Source organism: Hyla sarda, chromosome 7 (genome assembly GCF_029499605.1).
Source record: "Hyla sarda isolate aHylSar1 chromosome 7, aHylSar1.hap1, whole genome shotgun sequence".
NCBI classification, from domain to species: domain Eukaryota; kingdom Metazoa; phylum Chordata; class Amphibia; order Anura; family Hylidae; genus Hyla; species Hyla sarda.
The window spans coordinates 198,195,485-198,210,453 of NC_079195.1; the positions used below are offsets into that span (position 1 = coordinate 198,195,485).

Genomic DNA, 14,969 nt, shown 5'->3' on the forward strand with positions numbered 1-14,969 from the left:
CCGCCTCTATGGTCGTACGCACGGGACGTCACTGACGTCCCGTGCGTACAACCATAGAGACGCAGGAGGACCGCAGGATCGTCGCAGGAGAACGCACGCCGGCCGGGGCCTGGTAAGTGACCGCGTCATCTTCTTCAGTATTCCGGTCACCGCTCCTCCGGTCCCGGCACCTACTGCTATGGTCCATAGGCCATAGCAGTAGATGTGACCCCGGGCCGGAGGAGCGGTGACCGGAACACTGTGGGGGCAGCAGTACAGACAAACAGCCCCCAGCCATACACTGTATATGGCTGGAAGCTGTATGTCTGTGGGGTGGGGGGAGCTGCCTACTATTGTGGGGGGGAGCTGCCCAATATTGGGGGGGGAGCTGCCTAATATTGTTGGGGGGAACTGCCTGATATTGTTGGGGGGAGCTGCCTAATATTGTGGGGGGGAGCTGCCTAATATTGTGGGGGGAGCTGCCTAATATTGTTGGGGGGGAGCTGTCTAATATTGTTGGGGGGAGCTGCCTAATATTGTTGGGGGGAGCTGCTTAATATTGTTGGGGGGAGCTGCCTAATATTGTTGGGGGGAGCTGCCTAATATTGTGTGGGGGGGGGGAGCTGCTTAATATTGTGGGGGGGAGCTGCCTAATATTGTGGGGGGGAGCTGCCTAATATTGTGGGGGGGGGAGCTGCCTACAAATGTGGGGGGAGCTGCCTAATATTGTGGGGGAACTGCCTACTATTGTGGGGAACCTGCCTACTATTGTGGGGGAACTGCTGACCTAATGTGGGGGGGAGCTGCCTAAAAATGTGGGGGGAGCTGCCTAATATTGTGTGGGAACTGCCTACTATTGTTGGGGGGAGCTGCCTACTATTGTGGGGAACCTGCCTACTATTGTGGGGGAAATGCTGACCTAATGTGGGGGAGCTGCCTACTATTGTTGGGGGGGAGCTGCCTACTATTGTGGGGGAGCTGCCTACTATTGTGGGGGAGCTGCCTACTATTGTTGGGGGGGAGCTGCCTACTATTGTGGGGAACCTGCCTACTATTGTGGGGGAAATGCTGACCTAATTTGGGAACCTGCCTACTGTTGTGGGGGAGCTGCCTACTATTGCGGGGGAGCTGCCTACTATTGCGGGGGAGCTGCCTACTATTGCGGGGGAGCTGCCTACTATTGCGGGGGAGCTGCCTACTATTGCGGGGGAGCTGCCTACTATTGCGGGGCGGAGCGCTGCATTTTACCAGAAGACGGGGAGAAGTCATTTTCGGCATCGGTTGGACATTTTTTTTATTTCGGTTTCGTTTCGGTTCTGAAATTTCCATTTCGGTGCACCTCTATTATAAATACTTTATATGCTATACCTTTTTTTTTATAATTTATTTTTATATTATTTTATTTGTGGGAATATTTAGTAATAAATTAAAGATTTATCATACTTGACCTATTTATGGCTGAGATGATCCCAAGGAAGGCAAAAAAAACCTTGAGGAATAAGCCAATTGTCCTCAAAGGGGAAAAATTCCTTCCTGACCCCAAATATGGCGATCGGAACAAGTCCCAGGATCAGAGCCGATATCTACCCCTATCTGTTGTGTGTGTGTGTGTATGTGTCTATACTATCTATATATGTACCTGTGTGTATATTTCTATCTACCTGTATGTGTGTGATCCTAATGTATGTGTGATGATGTGTGATACTTACCAGGTCTGTGCTGAGGTGTTACAAGCACAGGCCGCTCCTGGGTGCAGCACTCAGATGGTACAGAGCTCTGGGCCGTGGGCTGATCTTACCATTCCCAGCTTGGAGCTATGAAGGAGAATCCTTCCAAGGGGTGAAGAGCTGTCTCTACCTCTGACCACCGCAGGTCTCCCTTCTTCAGAGCTGCCTCGGATGGTGTAAATGGCGGCTGTGCTCTCTTCTGCTCCAGTTCCTCCCAGTTGATGGTGGTGAAGAATGGATGGTCTCTGATGTTCCTGTTCACACCCAGCCGCTTCTCAGGATTCTTGTGCAGCAGTTGTTGGATCAGATGTTTCAGGTCAGCAGGGAGCCAAGATGGAATATTAGGCTTCTCTCTGGTGATGGAATCGCGAGCCATTTCTCTGTCGCAGCCAAAGTAGAATGGGGAACGTCCTGCTGACATCCGGGATACAACAATCCCCAGGCTCCACCAGTCAACCGCTGCATGGTAACTCTTCCTCTGGAGCACCTCTGGGGCCATGTAAAGTAATGTGCCCGTCACTCCTTGGATCTTGTTGGAGGAGGTGACGCCATCTTGGGCAAGTCCGAGGTCTATGATGCAGATGTGTCCATCTCGATCCAGCATGATGTTATCTGGCTTGATATCTCTGCAATTAAAGAAGAAAAAAGATTGATCAATAAAAAACAATAGTAAAATTATTCAAAATTCACTGATGGAAAGTTGGGTGGATTATTTACAATAAAGAAGGAAAAATGATTTTTTACAGCTCACCACTTAGATGTAACCGGTTAATGGGATGTCCAAGGGAGGTCTTGTGGATATTAAAAATGGATACTAGAATTCCCAATGGTCTTAAACTAGTACTCCGGCCCTAAGACATCTTATCCCATATCCAAAGAATAGGGGATAAGATGTCTGATCGCGGGGGTCCCACCGCTGCGGGGGTCCCATCTCGCATGCACCTGTGGGAGCTGCATGTAGCGCTGCAGCCTCCGAGTCTGCTGGGTCACGACTATGGGGCCGGAGTATTGTAATGTCCCAACTCCGCCCCCATGTGATGCCCCGCCCCGCCCCCACAATGCAAGTCTGTGGGAGGGGGGCGTGACATAATGTATTTCTATTAAACCTCCACGCTGGATCTCTCTTGTGTGCTGCCTTTTTACTCCTGCCACTATACTACAGGATTTATAACATTAGTTCATATGGTGGGATTTATGTTATCTATGTATACTATTATTATCATTTAAATGATTATTAATATCATGGTATCCCATTATATTATACTTATCTATTGTTTATCTTTATTGTGTACACCCCTTGCAAAATGATGTTAGTCAATAAGGAGTTATTTTTTTGTATATTTGAAAGTGTTGGTGATTATACAGGAGCACAAACAAAAAGGTTTTTCTTTTTTCTTATATACTATTTATATCGTGTCGAGGGCCATTACTTTAAAACGTACCTGTCATTGTGCCAAAAAAATAAAAAATGTTACTCAGTACCTAATCCTGATAATAAACATATATAAATGTTATGGGTCTAGGACCTATATATCCCTAACAAGTAGCATTCATATCTTGCTCACTTGCTTTCTCTTCTTGCCTTGGGGAAGGGGCGTCTCTCTCTCTCACTGTGGATAAGTCATCTGCTCTGAGTCTGGGAGCAGCCTGGCAGTCTGCAAATCACTGCCCTCCTGTAACCCTTTCCTCTCTGGTTTCATGCTGTACATGTTACACAGAGAGGAAGATTATTGGAGTTTGCCTGCAGTATTCCTAAGACATTATGGTGAGTATATAAAATATTAAATCTGTAAATATAAAAATAGATCTTTATAAATTAGTGCAAGGATTTCAATGATAAAAGCACAGTAGTTTTTATGCACATATGTTCTATCTGTTCCTAGTAAAGCTGGATGCTAATCAACATAGCTGTCACTATATGTGTCATTCAGCTTCTACATACTCATTAATGTATGATCAGCCTCTTTGTCATTCAGGAGTCAGAAAAAGCTTTGGCTGTTCAAGCATGCTGGGAGTCGTTGTTTTACAACAGCTGGAGCTTTAGTGTTTGTAAAGCACTGTGTTAGAGCAGTGGTGCCTTCAGCTGTTGCAAAACTACAAATTCGATCATGGGAGTTGTAGTTTCAGAACAGCTGAAGGCTGCAGTGGTGCAGCAGTGATCTCCTATACTGGATACCAACATGCTTTATGGTATTTAGTATGCTGCAAAATACAGAGTAGTCTGTCTGCATAAAGATAGATGACCTCTAGTGGCGGCTATTTTAATTTTTTAGTAAAATTTTAATGTTTTTAATTAAATGTATTTTTAATAAAAGTCATTTTATCAGTAGTACTACAAAATATAAAACGTTTTTTAAAATGACAGTGCCCCTTTAAGCCTTGAAAAAGACATCAGCGAATCGCGTTGGTTTTTATATAATCTGTAGCCCACTGGACATTTCAATATATTCAAAATAAAGCTGGAAGATTTTTAACCCAAACCTGAGTGCTGGATCTTCTCTGGTATTGGAGGCCTCTTTCCTATTCCTTATTCACAACATGACAAGGAAGTTATACTTACCGGTGGACGATGTTCTGTCTGTGAAGGAAATGGAGGCCACATGCAATCTCTGCTGTGAAGAATCTTACTATTTCGATGTTTAGACTGCTGTACACTCTGAGTAAATCCTCCAAGCTGCCGCCGGACAGGTACTCGGTGATGAAGAAGGCATGGTCCTGAGACTGCTGTGCAGCATACAGGTGACACAGGAATGGGCAGTCTCGGGCCAGCAGGAGTATCCGTCGCTCTCTCTGTAGGATTGCTGCATTGTCCGCTGTTTTGGTGATACCTTTGATGGCGACGTAGTTGTTTCGGCCGGGGACTGATGCCAGGCCCACCTGAAAGAAAGCAAAGGGAGCAATTGAGCAAATGAAAGACTATGGGAAATATTATGTATTTCCAATACCATATAGGTTAATTTACAGAGTCATTACAACGAGAAAATCTATGGAATCTCCAACCTAGCATAAATGTACGCCCTACAGCGTTAAGTGACTTTTTTTTAAATTCCACTTCCACTTTGATTTAATTTCTGTGAAACAAACAGGGATCAAGTCCTGCAGGAACGCGCAGGAACGGCGTTCCTTTGTTTTTTCCACAGGAGGAACGCCGTCCCTGTTACATTAGTCCTGCAGGACCGACCTCTCTGTTCTTACTCTCCCTCCGTCTCCTCCCCTGGCCCGGACTGCTAGATGCTGAAGGTGTAGGACCTGTGATGATGTCACCATCACATGTGGGGGCGGAGCTTAGCTGTGGAGGAGAGAAAAGATTGTGGTTGAAGGACCTGTGTGATGCTGTAGAGGTGGCGGGGCTGAGCTGGAGGAGAGGTCACATGTCAGCCCAGTAAGGTAATTACATGGAAGGAGATTTGTTACAGTGTGTCACCCCAGTAGTAAGGAGATTACATGAGGTGGAGGTTTGTTACAGTATTTCACCCCAGTAGTAAAGAGATTAAATGGAAGGAGATTTGTTACAGCGTGTCACCCCAGTAGTAAGGAGATTACATGAGGAGGTTTGTTACAGTATGTCACCCCAGTAGTAAGTAGATTACATGATGAGGAGGTTTGTTACAGTGTGTCACCCTAGTTGTGAGGAGATTACATGAGAAGGAGGTTTGTTACAGTGTGTCACCCACGTAGTAAGGAAGTTACATGGGGAGAGGGTTTGTTACAGTGTGTCATCCCAGTAGTAAGGATATTACATGGGGAGTAGATTTGTTACAGTGTCACCCCAGTAGTAAGGAGATTACATGATGAGGAGGTTTGTTACAGTGTGTCATCCCAGTAGTAAGGATATTACATGAGGAGGAGGTTTGTTACAGTGTGTCACCCCAGTAGTAAGGAGATTACATGATGAGGAGGTTTGTTACAGTGTGTCACCCAAGTAGTAAGGAGGTTACATGAGGAGGAGGTTTGTTACTGTGTGTCACCACAGTAGTAAAGAGATTACATGAGGAGAAGGTTTGTTACAGTGTGTCACCCCAGTAGTAAGGAGATTACATGAGGAGGAGGTTTGTTACAGTGTGTCACCCCAGTAGTAAGGAGATTACATGAGGAGAGGGTTGGTTACAGTGTGTCACCCCAGTAGTAAGGAGATTACATAAGAAGGAGGTTTGTTACAGTGTGTCACCCCAGTAGTAAGGAGATTACATGAGGAGAGGGTTGGTTACAGTGTGTCACCCCAGTAGTAAGGAGATTACATGAGGAGGTTTGTTACAGTGTGTCACCCAAGTATTAAGGAGGTTACATGAGGAGGAGGTTTGTTACAGTGTGTCATCCCAGTAGTAAGGATATTGCATGATGAGGAGGTTTGTTACAGTGTGTCACCCCAGTAGTAAGGAGATTACATGAGGAGAGGGATTGTTTCAGTGTGTCACCCCAGTAGTAAGGAGATTACACGAGGAGGAGGTTTGTTACAGTGTGTCACCCCAGTAGTAATGAGATTACATGAGGAGGGGGTTTGTTACAGTGTGTCACCCCAGTAGTAAAGAGATTACATGAGGAGGAGTTTTTTTACAGTGTGTCACCCAAGTAGTAAGGAGATTACATGAGGAGGAGGCTTGTTACAGTGTGTCACCCCAGTAGTAAGGAGATTGCATGAGGAGGGGGTTTGTTACAGTGTGTCACTCCAGTAGTAAGGAGATGACATGAGGAGAAGTTTTGTTACAGTGTGTCACCCCAGTAGTAAGAAGATTACATGAGGAGGAGGTTTGTTACAGTGTGTCACCCCAGTAGTAAGGTAATTACATGAGGAGGAGTTTTGTTACAGTGTGTCACACCAGTAGTAAGGAGATTACATGAGGAGGAGGTTTGTTACAGTGTGTCACCCAAGTAGTAAGGATATTACATGAGGAGGAGGTTTGTTACAGTGTGTCCCCCCAGTAGTAAGTAGATTACATGAGGAGGAGGTTTGTTACAGTGTGTCACCCCAGTAGTAAGGTGATTACATGGGGAGGTTTCTTACAGTGTGTTATCATGATGATAGGGACATAAGGAGGTTTTTGTTACAGTGTATTATCAGAATGATAACCCCTTAAGAACATTGGGGGAGATGTATAAAGACCTGTGCAGAGGAAAAGTGGAGCAGTTGCCCATAGCAACCAATCAGATCGCTGCTTTCATTTTCAAAAAAAATAAAGAAGCGATCTGATTGGTTGCTATGGGCAACTGGTCAACTTATCCTCTGCACAGGTTTTAATAAATCTCTCCCATTAGAGGTAAATATACATCTTGGTGCCCTGGTACTTAAAGGGGTACTCCTACCCTAGACATCTTATCCTCTATCCAAAGGATATGGGATAAGATGTCTGATCGAGGGGGTCCCGCCGCTGGGGACCCCCGCGATCTCGGCTGTGGCACCCCGCTGTCATCACTGCACAGAGCAAACTCGCTGTGTGCGTAATGACTGGCGATACAGGGGCCGGAGTATCATGACTTCACGGCTAATAGTCATTTTTATTACTTTGAGGGGTACAGTTCATATAATGAGTGGGTTCTAACACGTAGGCCCCTCAGATCCACTTCTCAACTGAATTGGTCTCTAAAAATATAAAATTTAGAAAATTGTTGCCAAATTTCTAAACCCCGTTAACGTCCTAAAAAAGTAAAATAACATTTAACAAATGATGCCAACAAAGAGTAGACATAGATTCACATAAATACCTAATGTATGTGGCATAAATTATATATATATAATCCTATATCTTTCTTACAAGTAAAGAATCTGGAATAAAAAAAAATCCTAACTTTTCACACAACTATTTCAGAGTATTTCACACAAAACTGCAGAATGTAGTTGCCCATAGCAACCAATCATATCACTTCTTTCATTTTAAAAGGCCTTTGAAAATAAAATAAAAAACGATCTGATTGGTTGCTATGGGCAACTGGGCAACCTTATCTCTGCACAGGTTTTATCAATCTCCCCTAAGGAAAACAGAAAAAAAAGAAAAGTATATATATATATTTACTCAGTCAATGCTGCACTACTGAACCAAAAGTGCACAGTGCCAGTGCCCCCCGACCAGATCACAGTCCATGCAATAGAAGAAAATGGCGCAGCGCTCCAAAATTGTACAAATGTAGAAAAAACTGTGAATTTATTCCTTCATGTCCAACAAAAAAAGCCTTTTGTTGGACATGAAGGAATAAATTCACAGTATTTTCTACATTTCTACAATTTTTGAGCGCTGCGCCATTTTCATATATATATATAAGAAAACCAGGCAGATAAATAACAATGGGGAGATTTATCAAAACCTGTCCAGGCGAAAAGTTGCTGAGTTGCCCATAGCAACCAATCAGATCACTTCTTTCATTTTTTACAGGCCTTTTCAAAAATGAAAGAAGCGATCTGATTGGTTGCTATGGGCAACTCAGCAACTTTTCCACCAGACAGGTTTTACTAAATCTCCCCCAATGTATTTTCAAAATTTCTGTCAATAAATGTCCTACAAACTATACCATTAAACATTAAATTCTACAGAAACAAAGAAGACTTCCCAACAACAATCTCAAAAAAAGACATCATTTTATTAAATATACGTAAACAATACATCATAAAATACATAAATGAAGAGAAAAACAACAGAAAATCCCACAGGGCAGTGGTTGAATATACTGGTGCTCAGAGGTGTAACTTGTAGCTTCTGGGCCCCATCTGCCAATTATAATACTGGTCACTTATAGGGCAGATGTGCTTTGGGGTCCCGTTAGGCACCAGGGCCCCGGTATAATTACCTCTGCACTCCCTATAGCTTTGCCCTTGCTGGTGCTAAGTAAAAAAAAGTTTTACTCCCAAAAACTATATTATGGGGAGGAAAATCCCCGACATCTATATTCTGGCAATAATTTTACCAGACATTGAAAAATCATTATTAAGGTAACTAACTAGTTAAGGAAAATTAGACAGGGATTACTCTCTAATACAGTCTAATACCCCTCTCTAGCAGACCAGATCTAATATGGGGACTTATTACAGTGCAGCGTTATATAAGGGCCCGATATCTGTCACACACAGGGATATAGACATTACTGGAGGTCTCTAGTGCTGCAGATATGTGATATATAGGAGTGATCATGGGGGCTGGTTATTTACTGGACTGTCTGTTATTCACCCCATTATGTACAGCTATCCTCATGAGCATAAGGGCTGATAACAGAAAGCAATAGCCTACATTCAGCTGCACATTAAATACATATGAGATAAAATTACATTGATTGTCCATTCAACATCAAAATAAACTTAAATAAACTTACCACTCCAAAGCTGCCCCTACCCAATACCTGATGGACAGTAAGGTGTTTGATGTTAAATTTGGGGTATTTGCTTGATGTTCCGGGGGCCTGACTGGTGCCTGGTCTTGACTCCTCATCTTCCAATACTCTGGCATCCTCTCCTCTCCTCTTCTTTTCCTCCTCCTCGCTCTCCTTTTCCTTCTTCCTCTCCTCTCCTCTCTTTTCCTCCTCTTCTCTCTTCCTCTTCTTCCCTCTCTTCTCCTCCTCTTCGATCTCCTCTTCTCTCTTCCTCTTCTTCCCTCTCTTCCCCTCCTTGCTCTCATCTTCCTTCTTCCTCTCCTCTTCTCTCTTCTCCTCCTCCTCATGCTCCTCTTCTCTCTTCCTCTTCGCTCCTCTCTCCTTCTCCACCTCCTCGCTCTCTTCTCTCTTCCTCTTCTTTCCTCTCTTCAGCTCCTCGCTCACCTCTTTCTTCTTCCTCTCATCTCCTCTCTTCTCCTCCTCCTCGCGCTCCTCTTCTCTCTTCCTCTTCGCTCCTCTCTCCTTCTCCACCTCCTCGCTCTCTTCTCTCTTCCTCTTCTTTCCTCTCTTCAGCTCCTCGCTCACCTCTTTCTTCTTCCTCTCATCTCCTCTCTTCTCCTCCTCCTCGTCCTCCTCTTCTCTCTTCATCTTCTTTCCTCTCTCCTTCTCGCCATCTCCTCTTCCTCCAGTAGCCGCCATCTTTGGGATCCTGTAGACGTCCGTCCGCTCGGTCCAACTGACAGTTGTGGGTAAACAACAACAACAACAGCCGTTGTCCAGGTGATGTGTTGTCATAGCAACATCAGGTGGCACCTGCTGCAAGTGGTCCACCTGTGCATCCATATACACTGTAATGTGGGCATCATGGTGATAGCCTAGTGTCCAGAAAAATGGAGACATTCATGGCTGGTTCTTGTAGTGCTGTTTTATTAGTAGATGGAGCAGAGTGATGTGACTTTTATGTGCTGTATAGGTAGGCAGTGGTGCCCATAGACTCTGCTGGAAGGTTATAACAAGGGTGGTTGTGGGGGAATCCAAATGATCCTGGTGCAGGAATAACCAGATATTGTACCTGCTGTAATGGCAGGAATAATAAAGCCTTTTAAGGGCCTGTAATGTACTGCTACTGTTACGCCGAGCGCTCCGGGTCCCCGCTCCTCCCCGGAGCGCTCGCTTCACTCTCTCCGCTGCAGCGCTCCGGTCACGTCCTCTGACCCGGGGCGCTGCGATCCCGCTGCCAGCCGGGATGCGATTCGCGATGCGGGTAGCGCCCGCTCGCGATGCGCACCCCGGCTCCCCTACCTGACTCGCTCCCCGTCTGTTCTGTCCCGGCGCGCGCGGCCCCGCTCCCTAGGGCGCGCGCGCGCCGGGTCTCTACGATTTAAAGGGCCACTGCGCCGCTGATTGGCGCAGTGGTTCCAATTAGGGTAATCACCTGTGCACTTCCCTATATTACCTCACTTCCCTTGCACTCCCTTGCCGGATCTTGTTGCCTTAGTGCCAGTGAAAGCGTTCCTTGTGTGTTCCTTGCCTGTGTTTCCAGACCTTCTGCCGTTGCCCCTGACTACGATCCTTGCTGCCTGCCCCGACCTTCTGCTACGTCCGACCTTGCTTCTGCCTACTCCCTTGTACCGCGCCTATCTTCAGCAGCCAGAGAGGTGAGCCGTTGCTAGTGGATACGACCTGGTCACTACCGCCGCAGCAAGACCATCCCGCTTTGCGGCGGGCTCCGGTGAAAACCAGTAGTGGCTTAGAACCGGTCCACTAGCACGGTCCACGCCAATCCCTCTCTGGCACAGAGGATCCACTACCTGCCAGCCGGCATCGTGACAGCTACATCCAATAAGTGGTCATCACCCACATACATTAGGTTGTAGGTCCATAGTCATTAATGTACAGTATATATGTCATGATACGGCTTCACCACCATTAGGACCTATTTTTTAAGCCAAGCAACATAAATTATTTTTGAGTGTCCAGTCTTAGTTATGGGAGAAGGATAAGTTCTATATAAGATGTAGACAGGTTGACAATTGACTTTGCTGAACAATCTTCTTTACTAGGTCTCAGATAATAAATGCAAAGTTGTCCATGAACATTGTATGGTTGTCTTTATTTTACACCGTAGACAGATTCTAAAAATGGGTAATCTCTAGGGTTTTCCACCACCCAGGATTTACCAATATTTTCCAGAGAGGGTGTTACAGAGTTTGGAAAGTGTTCCTCTAATATTATCTAAGGATCACTATGAGGCACAGGAGAGGATTAAAGGGGAAACTCCAATATTTAAAATGATCATCTGTCCACAGGATCGGTAATAGCTAGCTTATTGGTAGGGATCTGACCAGAATTGAGGTCTCTTTTACCCTGTATGAATAGAGAGGAAGCTCACATAGTCATCTCATATGTGTATGTGAAGTGCTCGGCAAGCACAGTAGAAGGCTCAGAAGGGAAGGAGCAACAATGGGATTTTGGAGAGTGAGTTTTTCTGAAATGGTTTTTGAGGGGCATGTCACATTTAGGAAGCCCCTATGGTGCCAGAACAGCAAAAATAAAAATAAAATAAACCCCACATGGTATACTATTTTGGAAACTACACCCCTCAAGGCATGTAACAAGGGGTCCAGTGAACCTTAACACCCCACAGGTGTTTGACGACTTTTCTTTAAAGTCGGATGTGTAAATGAAAAAAACAATTTTTTCACTAAAGTGCAGTTTTTTTTTAAAATTTACAATTCTAACAAAGGGTAATGGGAGAAAATGCCCCCCAATATTTGTAACCCTATATCTTCTGAGTATGGAAATACCTCATGTTAGGACGTAAAATGCTCTGCGGGCGAACAGCAATGCTCAGAAGAGAAGGAGTCACATTTGGATTTTGGAAAGCAAACTTTGCTGAAATGGTTTTTGGGGGGCATGTCACATTTAGGAAGCCCCTATTGTGCCAGAACAGCAAAAAAAATAAAAATAAACACATGGCATACTATTTTGGAAACTACACCCCTCAATGAAAAAATTTTTTTTTTACTAAAATGCAGTTTTCCCCCCCAAATTTTACATTTTTACAAGGGGTAATAGGAGAAAATGCCCCCAAAATTTGTGACCCCATGTGCATTTACAAAGCACCCCGTGGTGCCAGAACAGTGAACCCCCCCCCCCACATGTGACCCCATTTTGGAAAATACACCCCTCACAGAATTTAATAAGCGGTGCAGTGAGCATTTACACCCCACTGGCGTTTGACAGATCTTTGGAACAGTGGGCTGGGCAAATGAAAAATTACAATTTTCATGGACCACTGTTCCAAAAATCAGTCAGACACCAGTGGGGCATAAATGCTCACTGCACCCCTTACAAAATTCCGTGAGGGGTGTAGTTTCCAAAATGGGGTCACATGTGGGGGGGGGCGGTCCATTGTTCTGGCACTATGGGGGCTTTGTAAACACACGTAGCCTTCAATTCTGGACAAATTTTCTCTCCAAAATCCCAATGGCGCTCCTTCTCTTCTGAGCATTGTAGTGCACCAGCAGAGCACTTGACGTCCACATATGGGGTATGTTCTTACTCAGAAGAAATGGGGTTACAAATTTTGGGGGGCTTTTTTCCTATTTTCCCTTGTGAAAATGAAAAATTTTGGGTAAAACCAGCATTTGTGCGAGAAATTTTTTTTCTTCATTTTCACATCCAACTTTAATGAAAATTCGTCAGACACCTGTGGGGTGTTAAGGCTCACTATACCCCTTGTTAAGTTCTGTGAGGGGTGTAGTTTCCAAAATGGGATCACATGTGGGTATTTATTTTTTTGCGTTTATGTCAGAACCACTGTAAAATCAGCCACCCCTGTGCAAATCAGCAATTTAGGCTTCAAATGTACACAGTGCGCTCACTCCTGAGCCATATTGTGCGCCCGCTTAGCATTTTACCCCCACATATGGGGTATTTCCGTACTCTGGAGAAATTGCGTTACAAATTTTGGGGTCTTTTTTTCCTTTTACCTCTTGTGAAAATAAATGTATATGGCAGCACCAGCATGTTAATGTAATTTTTTTAATTTTTTTTACACTAACAGGCTGGTGTAGACCCCAACTTTTCCTTTTCGTAAGGGGTAAAAGGAGAAAAAGCCCCACAAAATTTGTATTGCAATTTTTTCCCCAGTACGGAAATACCCCATATGTGGCCCTAAACTGTTTCCTTGAGATACGACAGGGCTCCGAAGTGAGAGAGTGCCATGTGTATTTGAGGACTAAATTAGGGATTGCATAGGGGTGGATATAGGGGTATTCTACGCCAGTGATTCCCAAACAGGGTGCCTCCAGTGGCTGTCCGGAAATGCTGGGAGTTGTTATTTTACAACAGCTGGAGGCTCCATTTTGGAAACACTGCCATACGATACGTTTTCATTTTTATTGAGGGGACAGTGTAAGGGTGTGTATATGTAGTGTTTTACCCTTTATTATGTGTTAGTGTTGTGTAGTGTAGTGTTTTTAGGGTACATTCGCACTGGCAGCGGTTTATGGTGAGTTTCCCGCTAGGAGTTTGCGCTGTGGTGGAAAATTCGAAAATTTGAAAACTTGAAGCAGGAAACCCTTTGTAAACCAGCAAGTGTGAATGTACCCTGTACATTCACATGGGGGGGGGATGGGGACCTCCAGCTGTTTCAAAACTACAACTCCCAGCATGCACTGACAGATCGTGCTTGCGGGGAGTTGTACTTTTGCAACAGCTAGAGGCAGGGATGCCATCAGACATTTTGGGGCCCCTCACACAGATCAAGGCCTGGGCCCCCTTTGCCGTCTCCTGGGCATGCCTGCTATCTTCCCCATCATCTATGAAAAAAATGTTTTAAACACAGGACAAGAAAAACAAGATCCCGTGAGTTCAATGAGTAAGGAAGGAAAAAGGAAATATCACCATAGATATTACCATCATACTGTTACTGACCTAATTCTGTATACTACAGGGCTTAAAGGGGTACGTTGCTACTTTACTTCTTATCCCCTATACACAAGATAGATCGTCTCTGATTGCAAGGGGTCCGACCACAGAAACCCCTCCCGAATTCCTGCATGTCGCTCTCCTAACGCATTCATCTCTATGGAAGAGCCAGAAATACATAACGCTGTAGATAACCCCGCTTCATGTACAAAGGGAGCCAGGGCACTGTGCCAGGTCCCCTCTGGATCGGACACTTATCCCCTATCCTGTGGATAGGGGATAAGTAGTAAAGTAGCAGAGCACTCCTTTAACAAATTTGAGTTGAATCTAGGAGCCAGGATTAAAAAAAATATATTTTTTATTTAAATAATCAGCGCAATGTTTCAGTTTTTGAGAGGCGGTTGTTAAAAATGTTTTTACACTATTTTCCCAGTTATATTTTGCACAGGGACCTGGGTAACTAGTCCTGAGACCCACCCCAAGGAATAGTTCCCAGGTAGCGGCAGAATTTATAAATTATGATTACTCTGAAACACCTGGGTGACCTGAGTGTAATTCATATTGTCCCCCAATTAAAAGACAATAAACAGTAGTAACAGCAGGTCTCCCTTCTCCAGCCTCCCCCCCACCTCACACATAGCAGGACTCTCAGCCCCCCCTGCCCCCTTCTTTCCACATAAGAGGCCCCCTATCCAGCCCCCTCCTCACACATAGCAGGACTCTCAGCCCCCCTTCCCCCTTCTTTCCACATAAGAGGCCCCCTATCCAGCCCCCTCCTCATACATAGCAGGACTCTCAGCCCCTCTGACCCCCTTCTCTCCACATAACAGGCCCCACTATCTAGACCCCCCCCCAACACATAGCAGGACTCTCAGCCCCCCGTCCCCCTTCTCTCCACATAAGAGGCCCCCCTATCCAGCCCCCTCCTCACACATAGCAGGACTCTCAGCCCCCCCTGCCCCCCTTCTTTCCACATAAGAGGCCCCCCCTATCCAGCCCCCTCCTCACACATAGCAGGACTCTCAGCCCCCCCTG

The 14,969-nt window shown here is 45.1% G+C and overlaps 1 protein-coding gene across 1 annotated transcript; it reads right to left on the reverse strand.

Annotated features, from left to right (window-relative positions):
- Positions 1-556: 556 nt before the first annotated feature.
- On the reverse strand, positions 557-9,764 carry LOC130282991 (protein kinase C delta type-like). The gene is made up of 3 exons (XM_056532074.1): positions 9,003-9,764; positions 4,267-4,583; positions 557-2,332 (listed from the first exon to the last, which is right to left on the reverse strand). The coding sequence occupies exons 1-3, from the start codon at positions 9,696-9,698 to the stop codon at positions 1,774-1,776; spliced, it is 1,572 nt and encodes a 523-aa protein (XP_056388049.1). The 5' UTR covers positions 9,699-9,764; the 3' UTR covers positions 557-1,773.
- Positions 9,765-14,969: the final 5,205 nt, after the last annotated feature.